At 41.8% G+C, this 14,142-nt stretch overlaps 1 protein-coding gene across 3 annotated transcripts in view; it reads left to right on the top strand.

Annotated features, from left to right (window-relative positions):
• AMPH (amphiphysin) overlaps positions 1-14,142 on the top strand; it is a 211,348-nt gene that overhangs the window by 181,566 nt on the left and 15,640 nt on the right. Inside the window, exon 17 of one of the 3 annotated variants that reach the window (XM_038562672.1) lies at positions 4,361-4,486. The exons of the other annotated variants lie outside the window; for them this stretch is intronic. Within the exon in view, the coding sequence (XP_038418600.1) occupies positions 4,361-4,486 (126 nt within the window). The remainder of the gene's footprint in view (positions 1-4,360; positions 4,487-14,142) is intronic. 3 annotated transcript variants of the gene reach the window in all.

Below are 14,142 nucleotides of genomic sequence, written 5' to 3' on the forward strand. Positions count from 1 at the left end.
TCTAGAGCTTGAATATCCAGAATGTAGTTTCTGCAGCCCTTCCTTTTTTAGAAAATAGGAAGGAAAGCTGCTGAAAAATCTCACTGTGACTTTGATTTTAGTTGCTTCTATTTATAAAGGCACAGTGATCCCAGCAAAGACAAGACAAAACAAAACAAAAGCCTCCTACTTCCAGGCTTCGGTGGAGCCTTGTAAATCCATCAATGACATGGATGTTTCCACTTGAGTATAACTTACTCCACAGGTTTAGAAGTAAAACTGCCTCAAGAATTCATGCTTCAGGATAGATCCTTGCTTCTCCTTGAGCCAGAAACTATCTCTTTTCTCATCTCCTCCCTCCCCCGTGTGAGTCTTAGAAAGGAGTCTTGCATACCAGAGATGTGATTCCTCTGTTGCTGCCAAAGGACATGAGGGCAAAGCTTGGCTAGGGAGTGAGTAGGAGCAAACAGAATTACTCTAGGTGTTAGAGGAGATTCCAACAAGATTGTTGTTGCAGCTTTCATGGGAAAGCTTTTCCCTAGCACCTTACTAGGGATGTTGAAAAAAGAGGCCTTAAATAATGTCCCTTGTGAGCTTGGTGGTGGTGTGCCATACAGTTTGCGGCGTTCACGAGGGTTATTTGTAGCTCACTGGCTTTCCCGTGGGAACGGGATATAATTATCCCAACTCCTGGCTTTCACATTGGAAGCTAAGAATTGGATTTAAGTAGAATACATGTTTCTATTTAGATGATTTCACTTCTAAGTAAGGAGTTCTGTTCTGGGATGTTTGTCTTTAAAGGTTACTTTAATATTTCTCAAAGGCTAGCCCATTGATAATACCTCGTCCACCGATTTTCAGACTTTTGCATTTTGGGTAACCAGATGAGAGAGGAGTCTGTGTCGCCTGCGAATCAAGATTTAAATATTTAAAATGCAAATTATGTTGGTGTTGATAAGGGAGCCAGAGAGAATTATGTGTCATGTTCATTGGTAATTTTCAGCCTGGGTGATGGAGTCAGGGTTATGCCAACACTGGAGCATGACATTTTTAATTATCAGTTGTGAGTGGGTCAAGAGAAAAATGGAGGAATATTGCTATAAAAGGAAAGACAGTGGATCATAATTAAACTCAGACCTATTACATGGAGGCAAAGGTCCAGGCATAGAATCCAGTGGTTTTTAAGTTTCTTAAAACATCTTCCTACTGCTCACAGCTTGTCGTAGGAGCTTCTGTTGCCTGCTCTTCTCTTCTTTGGGTATGTGTGCTCTGAAGTAGACATTTTATACCTTCTTTCCTTTGAGGAACTTAACCTTGTCATGCCCAGTCTTGCAGATGCTGCTAACATTGGCTAAGCCATGTGGGGAACTAGGAAATCATAGTAAATGCACATCTCCCACTGAGTGGTGATTCTGTAGGCTCTTCCCAGGAGCAGGACAGTTTCCCAACATTTCGTTCATTGACTGGTCTGAGCAAAGTGAAGGTTTAAGTTAGCAGGTCAGCTGTACATCTCTCCAGTCTGCATCTTACGGCCCCATAGCACATCCCTTGAGTACAAGTTTAAACTCTGCAAACCTTGCTCAGGTCTCAGTTACCTCTACGGCCCTTTGCAGTTCTCACTAAATCAGCTCTCCCAAGTTTGGAGAAGCAGGACTTGAAGGCAAGTGCTATACTGGAATGTGACCAGACTCTTAACCCCACTCCCAACCCATATCCTTCATCTGTAATGACCTGCTTTCCATCTTATGACAGACGATACTGGAAAATGTGCAGGAAGGCTGCACATCTCATTTTGTTCTAAAGGAAGAATTCCATTTCTGTATATCAGAGTTAAACCATTGTGATATCCTGCCCCCACCAAAAAATTTAGAATATACTTCTCCTTTGAATGTGTAATGATGACCTTCCTAGCCCAAGAAAACAATAGGAAATGATCACCAGAGCTCCTAAATGGGTATGGCATGGTATCAATCCATTTGCAAGGTATGTTACAGGAGGCATCTTGTAGAAAAAAAGTGGTAGAAGCAGGGCATAGTTCTGACAGGACTACTTTAGATTATCCCACAAGATGTGATTCACGATTTACCTTGGCTTTTCTTCTGTCTTGACAAAAAAGTTACAGTTTTACATTATCTTAGAAGGAATAGAAGGGTGACTTCTGTTTTTAAGTTGGAATAGTTGATTTTTATGTATAATCATGCTATCATGTTTCACCCCTACTCATCGTTGAGTGAGTTATGCTTGCCTCCCTAGAATTTAAGTTGTTAAATTGCAGAGCTGTATTGTAGTATCTAGTGTGATATTATAAGACAGGGGAAATGTTGTGACTTGTAGGGACATAACCAATCCTACCTTCTCTTCATACTATGCTTCTGTTGTTTTGTCTGATTTTAGCAAGCAAACACAATTCAGCTCATATCCAAAACCACTTACTTATTCTGGTCTTATATAAAACTTCAAAGTTTTTTCTGGACTTCCAAGAAGCCCAAGCTCTGACACAGATTTTTTTTTTCATTTTAAGTTATCTTTGTATTTATTTAATGTACCACGATATATGTATTTGACTCCTATTTTGACACTTCTCTTGGCTCCTTATCTGGCTTCATGCTTTCTTCTTATACACTCAGCTCACAGGGGGACAGCTCTCTGCATATGGATTTCTTGGTGCTTTGTCAAATTACCCTTGCTTTCCTTGTTGTGTCGGTCATTTGATACCATCTTCTCATAGCAAATCACCTTGATTTCCAAATTGTTAAGGTTATATCCTGAGCGCTTACACGGTATCTCTTCGCTGCTCTGAAACCGTGTTCTGTTGCAAAGATAATTCTTTTTGAACAATAAAAGTGAAATCTTTTCCCATAAAAAACTCCTAAAAGTATATTAGAGCGAATTTTATCTCATCCTTTCTTAAAAATTGTGTCAGATCACCCCGTAAAGGTTATAAAAGCCCATAAAAATATCAAATCTCTGCACACTTATCTACCAGCGTGTCCTTTCTTTTTTATTATGCCCATTAAAGGGAAGGGTGGTGTGTGATCAAGGCAGGAGTCACAATGGAGGGTTTGGTGGGGGGCACAAGAGAAAAATTTTGTGTGTTTATCCAACACTAAGCCATTCGTTACTCATTTCCTATAATCTTAGCAAAGCGTTCCCATCCCTTCTATATGGAACTTGTCATGTGCACCCACCTTTGTGGGCAGATGTGTGTGAGAGAGCTAGGGGAGATTTTTCACTGCTTCTGGTGAAAGTCTGACAAAAGTTAGCCAATTTCTCCAATCACAGGATCTATTGGAGACTTCTTACTACTCCAGGAAAGCACTTTTCAGCTTTCTTACAGTTTCAGTGTCCTGATGAAAAAGAACCTTACTGTGCCTTCTAATGGCCACCCATCTAGTGAAGTGATACTGCTAAATACATATGCTTACATTAGTCCAAATTGAAAAAGAGGGAACATTTTCAGTAGCTGTGGTGACAGGCAGTGGCTGTGGTATTTTTGATGGCCTGTGGCCTGTTGTTGCTTAATATTGATCATTTTAAAACTAACAAAGTCTGGAGCTAAGAGTCCAGAGGCTCGATTCAGCATATAATTGGAGGATGTCTATGAGAAAAGGTCACAGTGGGATGCAAAGACCCTACTCTTGTCCACACAATTAGAATAGTCTAATTGGTACCAGAGAATACCACCCTGTGGTTCTTTACAGAACTAGCTTATTATATGAAAGGAAATGGATTGCTAAGGATCTGTTGGGGATGGGGGGAGAAGCGAAACAAGAAACTATATGAGGCAGCAAAGTATCTGTGATTGGGGTGTCTACTGGCCAGGTAGCTGGGCCTGCTCCTCCCAGCCAGGGCAATGGCACAATGACTTCATAATGACCTATCCATGCAGACTGATGCATTTTGATATGAATATTGGGGTGGCCCCTCCATTTTGGGTACAGTGCATGTAAGCAGAACTGGGAGGTCCCAGAACCATGCACCTCTGAGCTCTTCCTCCCTCCATTCAACCAGCAAAGGTGGGGCGCTCCTAGGATTTCCTCTCTCTCTCTCTCTCTCTGTTAAATAGTAGAGGGTACCATTTGAGGATCTCTTACAGATGTCATAAAGTTACAAGTAAGTACAATGAGTAGTCAAAATGGTAAGTCTTTGTCTAACTTCAGGGAGAATTATGATGCTCAGTGATGCTAAAGACAAGCTTAACAAGAGTTAATTTTCAGTTAAGGGCTTATGAGGCCAAATGTGGGGCTTTCTTCCTACACAGATTTAATGAAGCTAGTTGCCTACTGGATGACGAAGAAAGTCTTAATTGTCCGGTATTCTGTGATGTTATCCATTCACATGTTGAATCTTTTCCTCTAATGCTCAAAACAAACAATCAAAGGCTGAATCTGAGCAGGCTCCGCCCACAGAGCCGAAAGCAGAGGAGCCCCCTGTCGCTGCTGTACCTGCTGTTGGGCTGGACTCTGGACTGGACACCCAGGCTGAGGAGCCAGTGGAGGGGGCAGTGGTGAGCACCGCCCCCCCTCCCACCCTCCGCCTGCCTCCCCTGCCACAGTCCTGCTCATCTTGTGATCTCATTTCTCCCTTCCCATCCATGCTTCACTTGGGCCAAATCACCTCCTCATCTGCCATGACTCCCCAGGTTCAAATAGCCTATGTGTCTTTGACAGTGAAACTTCATTGTCTTTCATGGTTTTGAAAGGAAGTGATCTAGAGACCCGATCTTATGAACTAGAGAGAAATGTCATGTAGCCACAGGCTTGGTTCTCAAAAAAGGATGCCCTCATTCTTTTCTGAGACTCTCCCATTCATGGTAGTTAAGATTGCAGACCTCACAAATAACCAGCCTTGTTAATGCTATGCTCCACCTGGGATGGCTAGAGATGGGCCTTCAAGTGAGGGACCAATCTGCAGGGGATAAACAGAGGATAATAACTTTGTTGGTTGTGTCTACATGTTGATTTCTTATAATGCTAGCTTTGTAGGTTGGTTAAGTCCTGATGAAGGATTGAAATCCTATATTAAAAATCCTTGAATCTATAAAGATTCCTGTGTACACAACCATTTCCTCAAGATCATGTCTGGTGTTGGCTCTTTTAATAAGAGGAACCTTGAGGATATATTTTATGCAAGGGTGAAGGCCCTTTGTCTGCTTAGAAACCTGCTCTTACCCTTGCTCCATGCACCCATATACCACACCACATCACAAACTGGCATGAACTCTGTGTGTGCCATGTTGAATTGGGTAGTTTAACCTTCCTCAAAGTGTAGGATAATACTAAGGAAACTTTAATTCAAAATACTCATGGAGAGGGGCACCGGGGTTGCTCAGTGGTTTGGGCATCTGATCTCAGTGCAAGTCTTTATTTCAGGGTCATGAGTTCAAGCCCCACTTTGGGCCCCATGCTGGGTGTGGGACCTATTTAAAAAAAATACTCATGGAGAATGGAATTTAGTTTGTTTATGAAATACAGTTAAAATGTCTCCAAAGACTCTCAGTCTGGTTACCATTCCCTACAGTCTTTATGGAATCTGTACAAAGATGAAAACCAGTCTCCCTTGCCCCCAAAATAACATTGACTAGATTAGGTAACTAGAGAAATTAAAGTTATATTTCTTGCTATTATTTGTTGTGTTATTTTATCAGGAAGGGGGTAGGTCATCTGTCAAATCTATAGTTTATTAATAGAGTAGAAAAATAAATAATAGAGCAAGATAGTGATGGGAAATACAGATTAAGAATGACTCAAGCAAAAATGCTCATGCTTTCCATTTAAAGATATAGAGTTGGACCAAGTCCTATAGGGAAAACAAGAAATGTGTTCTGCTAGGTTGAGTCCCTCTTGGAAGGCTGCTTGCTTGGACTCTTGATTGGAGAGGGCTGAGGCTTCAGGCTCCAGTGTTCACCTTTTCTCCCAGATACCCTGGTGATCTCCTTAACTCAGTGCAGAAGGGGCCTTTTTATTTGGTGTCAGACTGCGATCTGCCCTCCCAACTTAACTTTAAGATTATGTAAATACCAAAGGAAGGGAATCTACAGTTGATTTTGTTTTACGACTCTTATAATTAAAAAAAAGAGATTCGATTTTGGAAAGAATATGGATGATACCAAGGAATTAGAAAGATATTGATAAGGTTCAGATGTTGGTTTAGAAATTGCTTTGGTTCCAAAAAGTTCTTATCGAATTTCTATTTTGAGTAGCAGCACAGACTTCACCCTCAACAGTGCTTTTAAACTACATTGATTCCGTGGCCCAGACTACTCAGTGTAAGGCTTAATGCCAAAATATCCAGGGTTTTGAGCAAAGCTGTTTGATGTACAGTAGACAGGGGATGTGAAATAGATGAGCTCATGTGTTAAAAGTGGGCTGGAATGGTGATTGTCCATGATCACCTCCCTGAGGGCCCTGGCTGTGTACCTTGCACTCCTATCCTTATTTTACCAGACATATAGCAATATGTTTTTGTTTTTTTCAGAATCCAAATTCATTGGTTTTCCAGTAAACAATATTAATAGCCACTCATCATTAAGTAGCTACTGTATCATACCTACTATAAAGATTTATAAAATCTTTTTAACCAAGGGTGATTTTAAGAATTTAAGAAAGATATTTAGCAAAATGTATGGATCAACCGTCACTAAAGCCAGCTTCCCTGATTGTGGGTGAGGAGATATTTGGCAACATTCTTCATTCTGGAAATACTTGTCTCCTAAAGCTTATAAGTGAACTTTAGAGAATAAAACAGTTGGATTCCTTGTGAAATATAAGGCAATTTGGGGAGTCTTATGAAGGATTCAGGCACCTTCTAAGATCCAGAGGTTTATGTAAGAACAGCAGGTACATACAGCCCACCTGTGAGCCACTCTCTCTGAGGAGAAAAATCTTGAGTAGTTCATGTCTCCATTCTCATACAGTCTAAACAAAAATAGTACAAGAAGGCAGCTTACCTCTGCTTGCCTAACACTCATCTAAGGTGGCTACCATCTTGTGTGTTTTAAATTGACATACCTGGATCAAGACAATCCTTCCCCATGCTCTCCCTTACACTTAAGAGACTACCATTACACAGAATATATTCTTGTTCTCTAATGTAGATTTAAAGCTTCTTTCTTTCTGGTCATAATAATCTAAGATAATGTTAGGGTTATTTTTTTTTTTTAAAGAAAGATCTCCTCCTTTGCTAGATGTGTGATATTTAGTGTGAAGACATTTAAAAAAATCCACATTGTGTCCTGGGCATTAATTAATGAGTTGGCTATGGCTGTCATAAGTCAGGATTGGGTTGACATGACCTTCTAAGGTCATCCTTTTTGCTGCCAAACTGTCACCACACAGTTCTTATTTCCAGCCATGACAGTGCATTTTGTCCGAGGTGAAGTTTGTGGTGGTTTTGTTAAAAAAAAAAAAAAATGTAATTTCAAAATTAGGAAATTTTAACAAAGAAACCTGGGGCTTTCAAGAACAGTAACTATTACGTTTTCGTTTGTTGTTTGATTCCGCTCGTATCTAATGTCTTTAGTTTTTCCCTGCAATACTAAATTGCATCTGTGTTTCTATAGGATGTGTTTTAAAAGCCAGCACTTGTTTCTTGTCCAAATGTTTCCATGTTATATAAGCAATGAAAATCATCTTAGGAAAATAAATGATTAATATTTGTCTCAGATATATACCAGAGGGCAGCCTGGGTGGCTCAGTGTTTTAGCGCTGCCTTTGGCCTAGAGTGTGATCCTGGAGACCCGGGATCGAGTCCCGCATCGGGCTCCCTGCATGGAGCCTGCTTCTCCCTCTGCCTGTGTCTCTGCCTCCCTCTCTCTCTGTGTGTGTGTTTCTCATGAATAAATGAATAAAATCTTAAAATATATATATATACCAGAGAATTAGGTTAAGAGTCAGATAATGAATTTTACCCACAGTTATTCCATTTTGTTGTAGAGAATCACGGTCTAATTTTTTCTAAATTTCTGAAAGCTCCTGTATTTTGCTCTGTGTGAACTGGACCAATACCTGCCCCCCCACCCCATTATTTCTAAAGAAATACACTGCAATTAAATTTAGGGTTAGCATCATTTCTAAAATATAAGTGGGGAAAAGATCAAGGTAAAGATGTTTTTAGGATTGGTGAAGAGTCCTGGAAGATGAAACACTGACCTATTATTTTGGGGACTACTTTTGGTTTTGCTGTGTTTTGTTTTTTGAAAAGTCACCAGACTGAAGTTGACTTGTCAAGACCAATTTAAACCACCAAATATATATCTATGTGTCAGACACAGTCTATGAATTCATCTTGCTAAGATTTCTGTAGGCTTGAATAGAAGGCATGTGCTAGTTTCTTCCTTCATTTAGTTGACAAATATAATTTGAGTCCTCTCTAGATATCACGCTTTGTTCTGGATCTAGGGGAGACAGTGATGCAGGCAGTAGACAAGGCTCCTGCAAACATAGACTGGTGGTGGAGGAGGCCAAGACTACACAGTAGTCAGGATTTCCTCTGTGATGGTCACCGGTATGGGAAAAAGCACTTGAGTTTTCTCCTCGTGTGGAAAACATGAGAGCTGGGGCTCCCACTACGCCTCCAGGTGTGAACTCCCAATAGGTCAGAGGAAGACATAGAAGATCACAGGAAACCAGAGGAGCTTGATTGCTTGTCTGCCCTTCATGATTATAGAATTATGTCCAAACTCAAAGTGCTCACTCAGAACCACATAGGAAATCTTGTGGTTTGGCTTGACATTTTTTTACTTTTTGGCTTGACATTTTTATTTACATTTTTAAAATTTATATTCAATTTACCAACATATTTTTAACAGGGCTTTGGCTGTAATTAACCAAGATAAAGAACCAAAAACCAAAAAAAAAAAAAAAAAACCCACCCTCAAACCCCTCCCCTATTCTCTCTTCTTAGTGTACGTTGGCTGAATTCATAAGCCCACGCAGAAACCATTCCTGGCAAGCCTGTGTAAGACCAGACCCATTCAAGGGGCACCTGGGTCCTCAGTGGTTGAGCGGCTGCCTTCAGCTCAGGTCCTGATCCCGGGGTCCTGGGATCGAGTCCCCCATGGGGCTCCCCACAGGGACCCTGCTTCTCCCTCTATCTGTGTCTTTGCTTCTCTCTGTGTCTCTCATGAATAAATAAATAAAGTCTTAAAAACAAAAGATCAGACCCATTCAGATGTTCAAAAGACAGCTCTGCTTAGACAGCAATGCCTACCTCACAGCCTCTCCTGTAAGCATTGATCCCAGTCGCTGCCCCTACATCAGAGTTAGAGATGGAAGAGCCTTAGAGACGTCTTTAACTGGCTCATCCCTCTCACTCCGTGGGTGACAATGGTGAGATTTATGTAGGCCGAGGATGATGTGGAGGTGAGGACCCAGACCAGTGAGTGTTACCATCCTGCCTCCGCTTCTTGCTCTTTCTTGTTCATTCTATCTTCTCAGCTCCTCCACGGCAGAAGGGCCCTTACACTGGACCACTCCTGGTGAGTGGACACCATCTGGAACCCTATCCTATGTATGATCAGGGGGAAAAAAACCCTGCTCATTCGGATCCAAGAAATTTTCTCTGACAAATTGCCTTCATTTTCCACAAGTCTCAGTCAGCTCAGATGCTTTCTTTGAGACTCACTTCGTGTGGCCTGAAGTGGAAGGCAGTGTGGCTAGAACAACCATGAGGGAATAAGGCTAAAGGAGACAGGGACCATATTGTAATAGTGGACAGCACTGAGCGCTAGTGGTTGACATGCATTTTTTTCACAGCAGCCCCAGGAAATAGGCTTTATTTCTGTATTGTTGCCCCATTTTACAGGTCAGGGAAACTGAGACACAGTTTTGGTGGTTTAACAGAGATCACACACCCAGAAAATGGTAACATGAAATTAAATCCTGGCACTCCAATCCATAGAGAGCCAGCCCCTGACTGCACCAGATGGCTATGTTTTCAAAAAGAGCAGGATTTATGAAAGTCCATTTATAGGCCAGTTTCACATGACATCTAACTAAAGCCATTGGGGTCACAGCTAGGCTGAAATCTGTCCACGCTGACACCGACACATCCTACAACTCGGTGGCCATTCCTGTCTTGTTGCTGAAGGGTCAGAGTGGAAGCAGAAATGCTTGTGCAGCCTCAGCCGTGAGCTCCTCAGGAGGAACGTGTGTCCTAATCCCCCACTTTGGATGTAAAGCAAGTATTTACGAGGATGTAATAGGAAGACTCCTGAATGGAGAGTCTGGAGAACTCGTTCCATGGCTAACCAGCAGGGTGGCCTTGGGGAAATCATTTTCCCCTTCTCTGCCACTTTTCTCTCTTCTAAGAATGCTGTACCTGTTAAACTAGATCTCTTCCCATGTTCAAAAATCTACAACTTATCACATTAAAAAATTAAGGATTTCTAAATCCCTTGTGATACTTGCTAGGCAATAGCTGACAGATCACCCTGGAGCAGGTTTTGCTAACTGATGCCATGAGCTGTTCAAAGGCTACAAAAACAGAGGGTCGGTAGTCAGGGTCTTTCAAATGCCACTGTCAGCTGCCTACCAGTCCTCAAGAGTCAGGCCATTTCATCATCTGGGCGCATTCCAGGCTGCCCAGAAAGGTGCATGTGGTTTTTGGCAGGGTCAGGGTTGGGAGTTTTGCCAGCAGACCATGATGACATTTAGGTGATTTGCAGATCACCATTTTTGATTTGGTCTCTGGCCATATCTGGCAGCCCAGCCTCCTTCTGCCAACCCAAGCCTGGGCCAATCACAAGGAAAGCAATACGAGCAGTGGCAACAAATGCTTTTTCGTATTACCCAAAGATAACGTGGCCAGGCAAGGTGATTGGTTCCTTGCACCAGAAAGGCATTTCCCTTAAACAGCCTTTTAAGATGAGGCTGTCCCTTGTGGCTTGGCTACTTTGGAAACTAGTACTTGCTCATGTCCCCAGCTCTGAGAGTGTGCAACACACCATATTCACCTTCACTTTGAAAGAGAAACCCACCTTTCCAATCCACTTCTCTTATAGACTTTGCAAATAAATGTCTAATTAAAACTTCGGTGTCCTAATGTGTAATTAAAACTTCGGCGTCCTAATGTGTATCACTGTTGGATAGTCTGCTGTGACCTGGAAGGCCCGATGAGCCAAAAATTCATTAACTTTGGAATTTCTGCAGAAATTCTGCAGAATTTTCAAAGGAAGATATGGAGCCAATGCTGACAGGTGTTGCCATGGCAACCGTGCTGCCAGCCACCTAGCGGAGCCGCGGTGGGACCGGGCTGCTGCAGGTTCATGATGGCAGTTAAGGCAATACTCAGGGAGTAGATTGGAAAAAAAAGATAATTGAGATGAAGGTCAAGGGGAAGAAAACCACTAACCTCCTTTATGAGAAGGGGATACCCATAGATATATCAAATGAAGTTTGTAATACCAGGTGCCACCTTGCAAAGGAGCACCATTGGAGGCTCGGTGCTCCATGGGAGGGACCAGCTCTGCAGTCCTGCTGGAGGAAAATGAGGACCTGAGCTGTTTAAATAGAGTTTGTGTACTGGCCACCAACCTGTGTCTTTGGGGCTGTGATGATGCTACCTGCCTCTTAGGCTTTTCTTAAAAATGCATCTGGCAGAAAATCCTCTATTTCCATAGAAATGCATGGATCTTCAGGCAAGTCGAGGGCTCAGGTTAGATCCAGATTAAGGGATGGGCAGGAAAAGCCAAGGGTGGTCTGTGATCAGGATTGCCCTGGGATATTTATCTCCCTTTGTTCCTTCCCAGAGGGACTGAGGGGTCACTCCCGCTCCCATACTGATGAGTGCAAGAGTCAGAACTAACAGTCAGATCCCTAGTTCTCTCGGATTCCATGGTAGTCTCTTCTGTCCTGTTCCCTTACCAGGAAAATGGCGGCATTGGGTCAGATGAGCCCTGTGGTCCTTCCAGCTTTGGGATCATTTTCATCTGTCACCTGTGAACCCAGGTACCAATTTCTAAGTCTGCAGTGCAGTGGATAAAGTCAGGAGATGGTTGGTCTTCTGTCTTCCCATTCCATACAGACCTTTCTAAACAATGAATCTGTGGGAAAATGGGCAAAACACTGTCCTACCAGCCACTTCTCATTATCTTTCTATCATGTAATTAGCTCTTAATTGAGAGGGATTTTATGACATGGTTGCTTAGGTACCCAATCATGCATGTAAATGAGTATTTTAATTGTAATCTACGAATCTCATTTTAAAGAGTAGCATTCCAAGACTGTAAGTGGATGCAGTATAGTTTATGAAATTCCACTCGCTCACGTTCTTTATCAAGAGTCCTTGCTTGGGGTTGACAGTAGGAAGCAGTGGGTTCATGACTCAGTTTGCCAAGAAGGGACCGTAAAGACAGGAATAGTCACTCTACCAGCCAGCCCAACAGAAGAAAACAGACTTAAGTTGAAGTTGTCCCCATTTTTCTAGTTGAAGGAATTCCTGTGTGCGATTCATAAGAAATCACCAACAAAAGGCAGAATTAATGAGGGACTAACATCTGAATATATTCTTTTAAAATTTCAAATTCAGGGGCACCTGAGCAGCTCAGTTGGTTAAGGGTCTGCCTTCGGCTCAGGTCGTGATCCCAGGGTCCTGGGACCTAGCGACCTGTCGGGCTCCCTGACTAGCTAAGAGTCTGCTTCTCCCCCAGACCCTCCCCCTTCTGGTTCTCTTTCTTTCTCCCTCAAATAAATAAGTAAACAAAATGATTTTTAAAAATTAAAATAAAGATTTAAATTCAGAATTTATAAGAAAGTCCTAGGAGCATTTCAATTGAGGGAAAGAATGTGCTACCAAAGAGCAATCAGGTGGACCTCAGACTTGCCCTCCCAAGTTCTAAAGCTCAGGAGCTGTTGGAAAGCCTCCCAGACCTTGAACACATACAAAAAATCACGTTGTGGCAGTTTTACCCCAAGCGAGTGTAGTTGGTCACATGTGAGAGCAACAGAGAGATACTATCAAATATAGAATCACCATAGAATTTCTCAAAAACATTTTATGAAGATATTTTGTGATAGATTGAAAGATGACTCAAAGTCAACATGGATGGACAGAGTAAAGCAAATGTAATGTGTAAATTGGAGATCCCAGGTAGTATGTTCTTGGATGTTCACTGTAGGATTCTTTTTATTTTCTTTATATTGACTGTTAACATAACGTGATGGGCAAAAATTCAAAAACAGTCCTCAGTAGAGACATTAGAAATGAATAAAGGGATTAGTGTTTAGTATTTAAATTATTTAAATGTATAGTCTAAGCAATTGCTATGAATATGGTTATAAACCAAGATCTTCCTTCAGAAGGAACATTTTATAACATTTAAAAACTAGAAACCAAGTAGTGTTCAGTGACATAAATGTTAAATAAGTTGTCAAATAGAAAAAACAATAAGGTACAAACTACATAGACTATTGATATAATTTTTCTAAGAAACATGATCCCTGTGTTATAAAATAGACAATAAAGTCCCGCTAGGCACAGAAAATGAAGGAAAATAAATATGCGAAAATGTTATTTCTTTTGTTATCTTTAAACCCACAGTATCCATTATTTTTTAATCAGAGAAATACCTGTTTTCAGTTCAAACTACCTGATAGATATTTATGAAATTTATACTCGGGTTAGCCTCACCCAGACCAGTTACTGGCAAGACCAGTGCTTCTCAGGCATTGTTCAGAGCTCACATTGCCAAGAAAACAATGAGTAACTAAAATTAGTCACTAAATTACACAAAGCCCAAAGATTACAAATTCTCCTGCAGCCAATCACTACTCTTTTTCTTTTTTAAGATTTTATTTATTCATGAGAGACACGGAGAGAGAGGCAGAGACACAGGCGGAGGGAGAAGCAGGCTCCCTGTGGGGAGCCCAATGCAGGACTCCATCACAGCACCCCTGAGCCAAAAGCAGATGCTCAACCACGGAGCCACCCAGGTGCTCCCCAGTAACTATTCTTACTTGTCCAGAGCCTGGGTCCCTGTTGACCTGCTCTCACGGCACCATCTCCTGGAGGGCTTGGCCCTTTTGTGTCATCGTGTTGTGTCTCCCTATTTTGCAGGATACACAGGCCATTGTTAGTTTGCCTTCATTTCATCCCACCTTCAGAAATTTTGCTAACAGGTGTTTGGAAGGACTGTGACATGAATGCCATGACCACATCGCTTTC

Source organism: Canis lupus, chromosome 18 (genome assembly GCF_011100685.1).
Source record: "Canis lupus familiaris isolate Mischka breed German Shepherd chromosome 18, alternate assembly UU_Cfam_GSD_1.0, whole genome shotgun sequence".
NCBI classification, from domain to species: domain Eukaryota; kingdom Metazoa; phylum Chordata; class Mammalia; order Carnivora; family Canidae; genus Canis; species Canis lupus.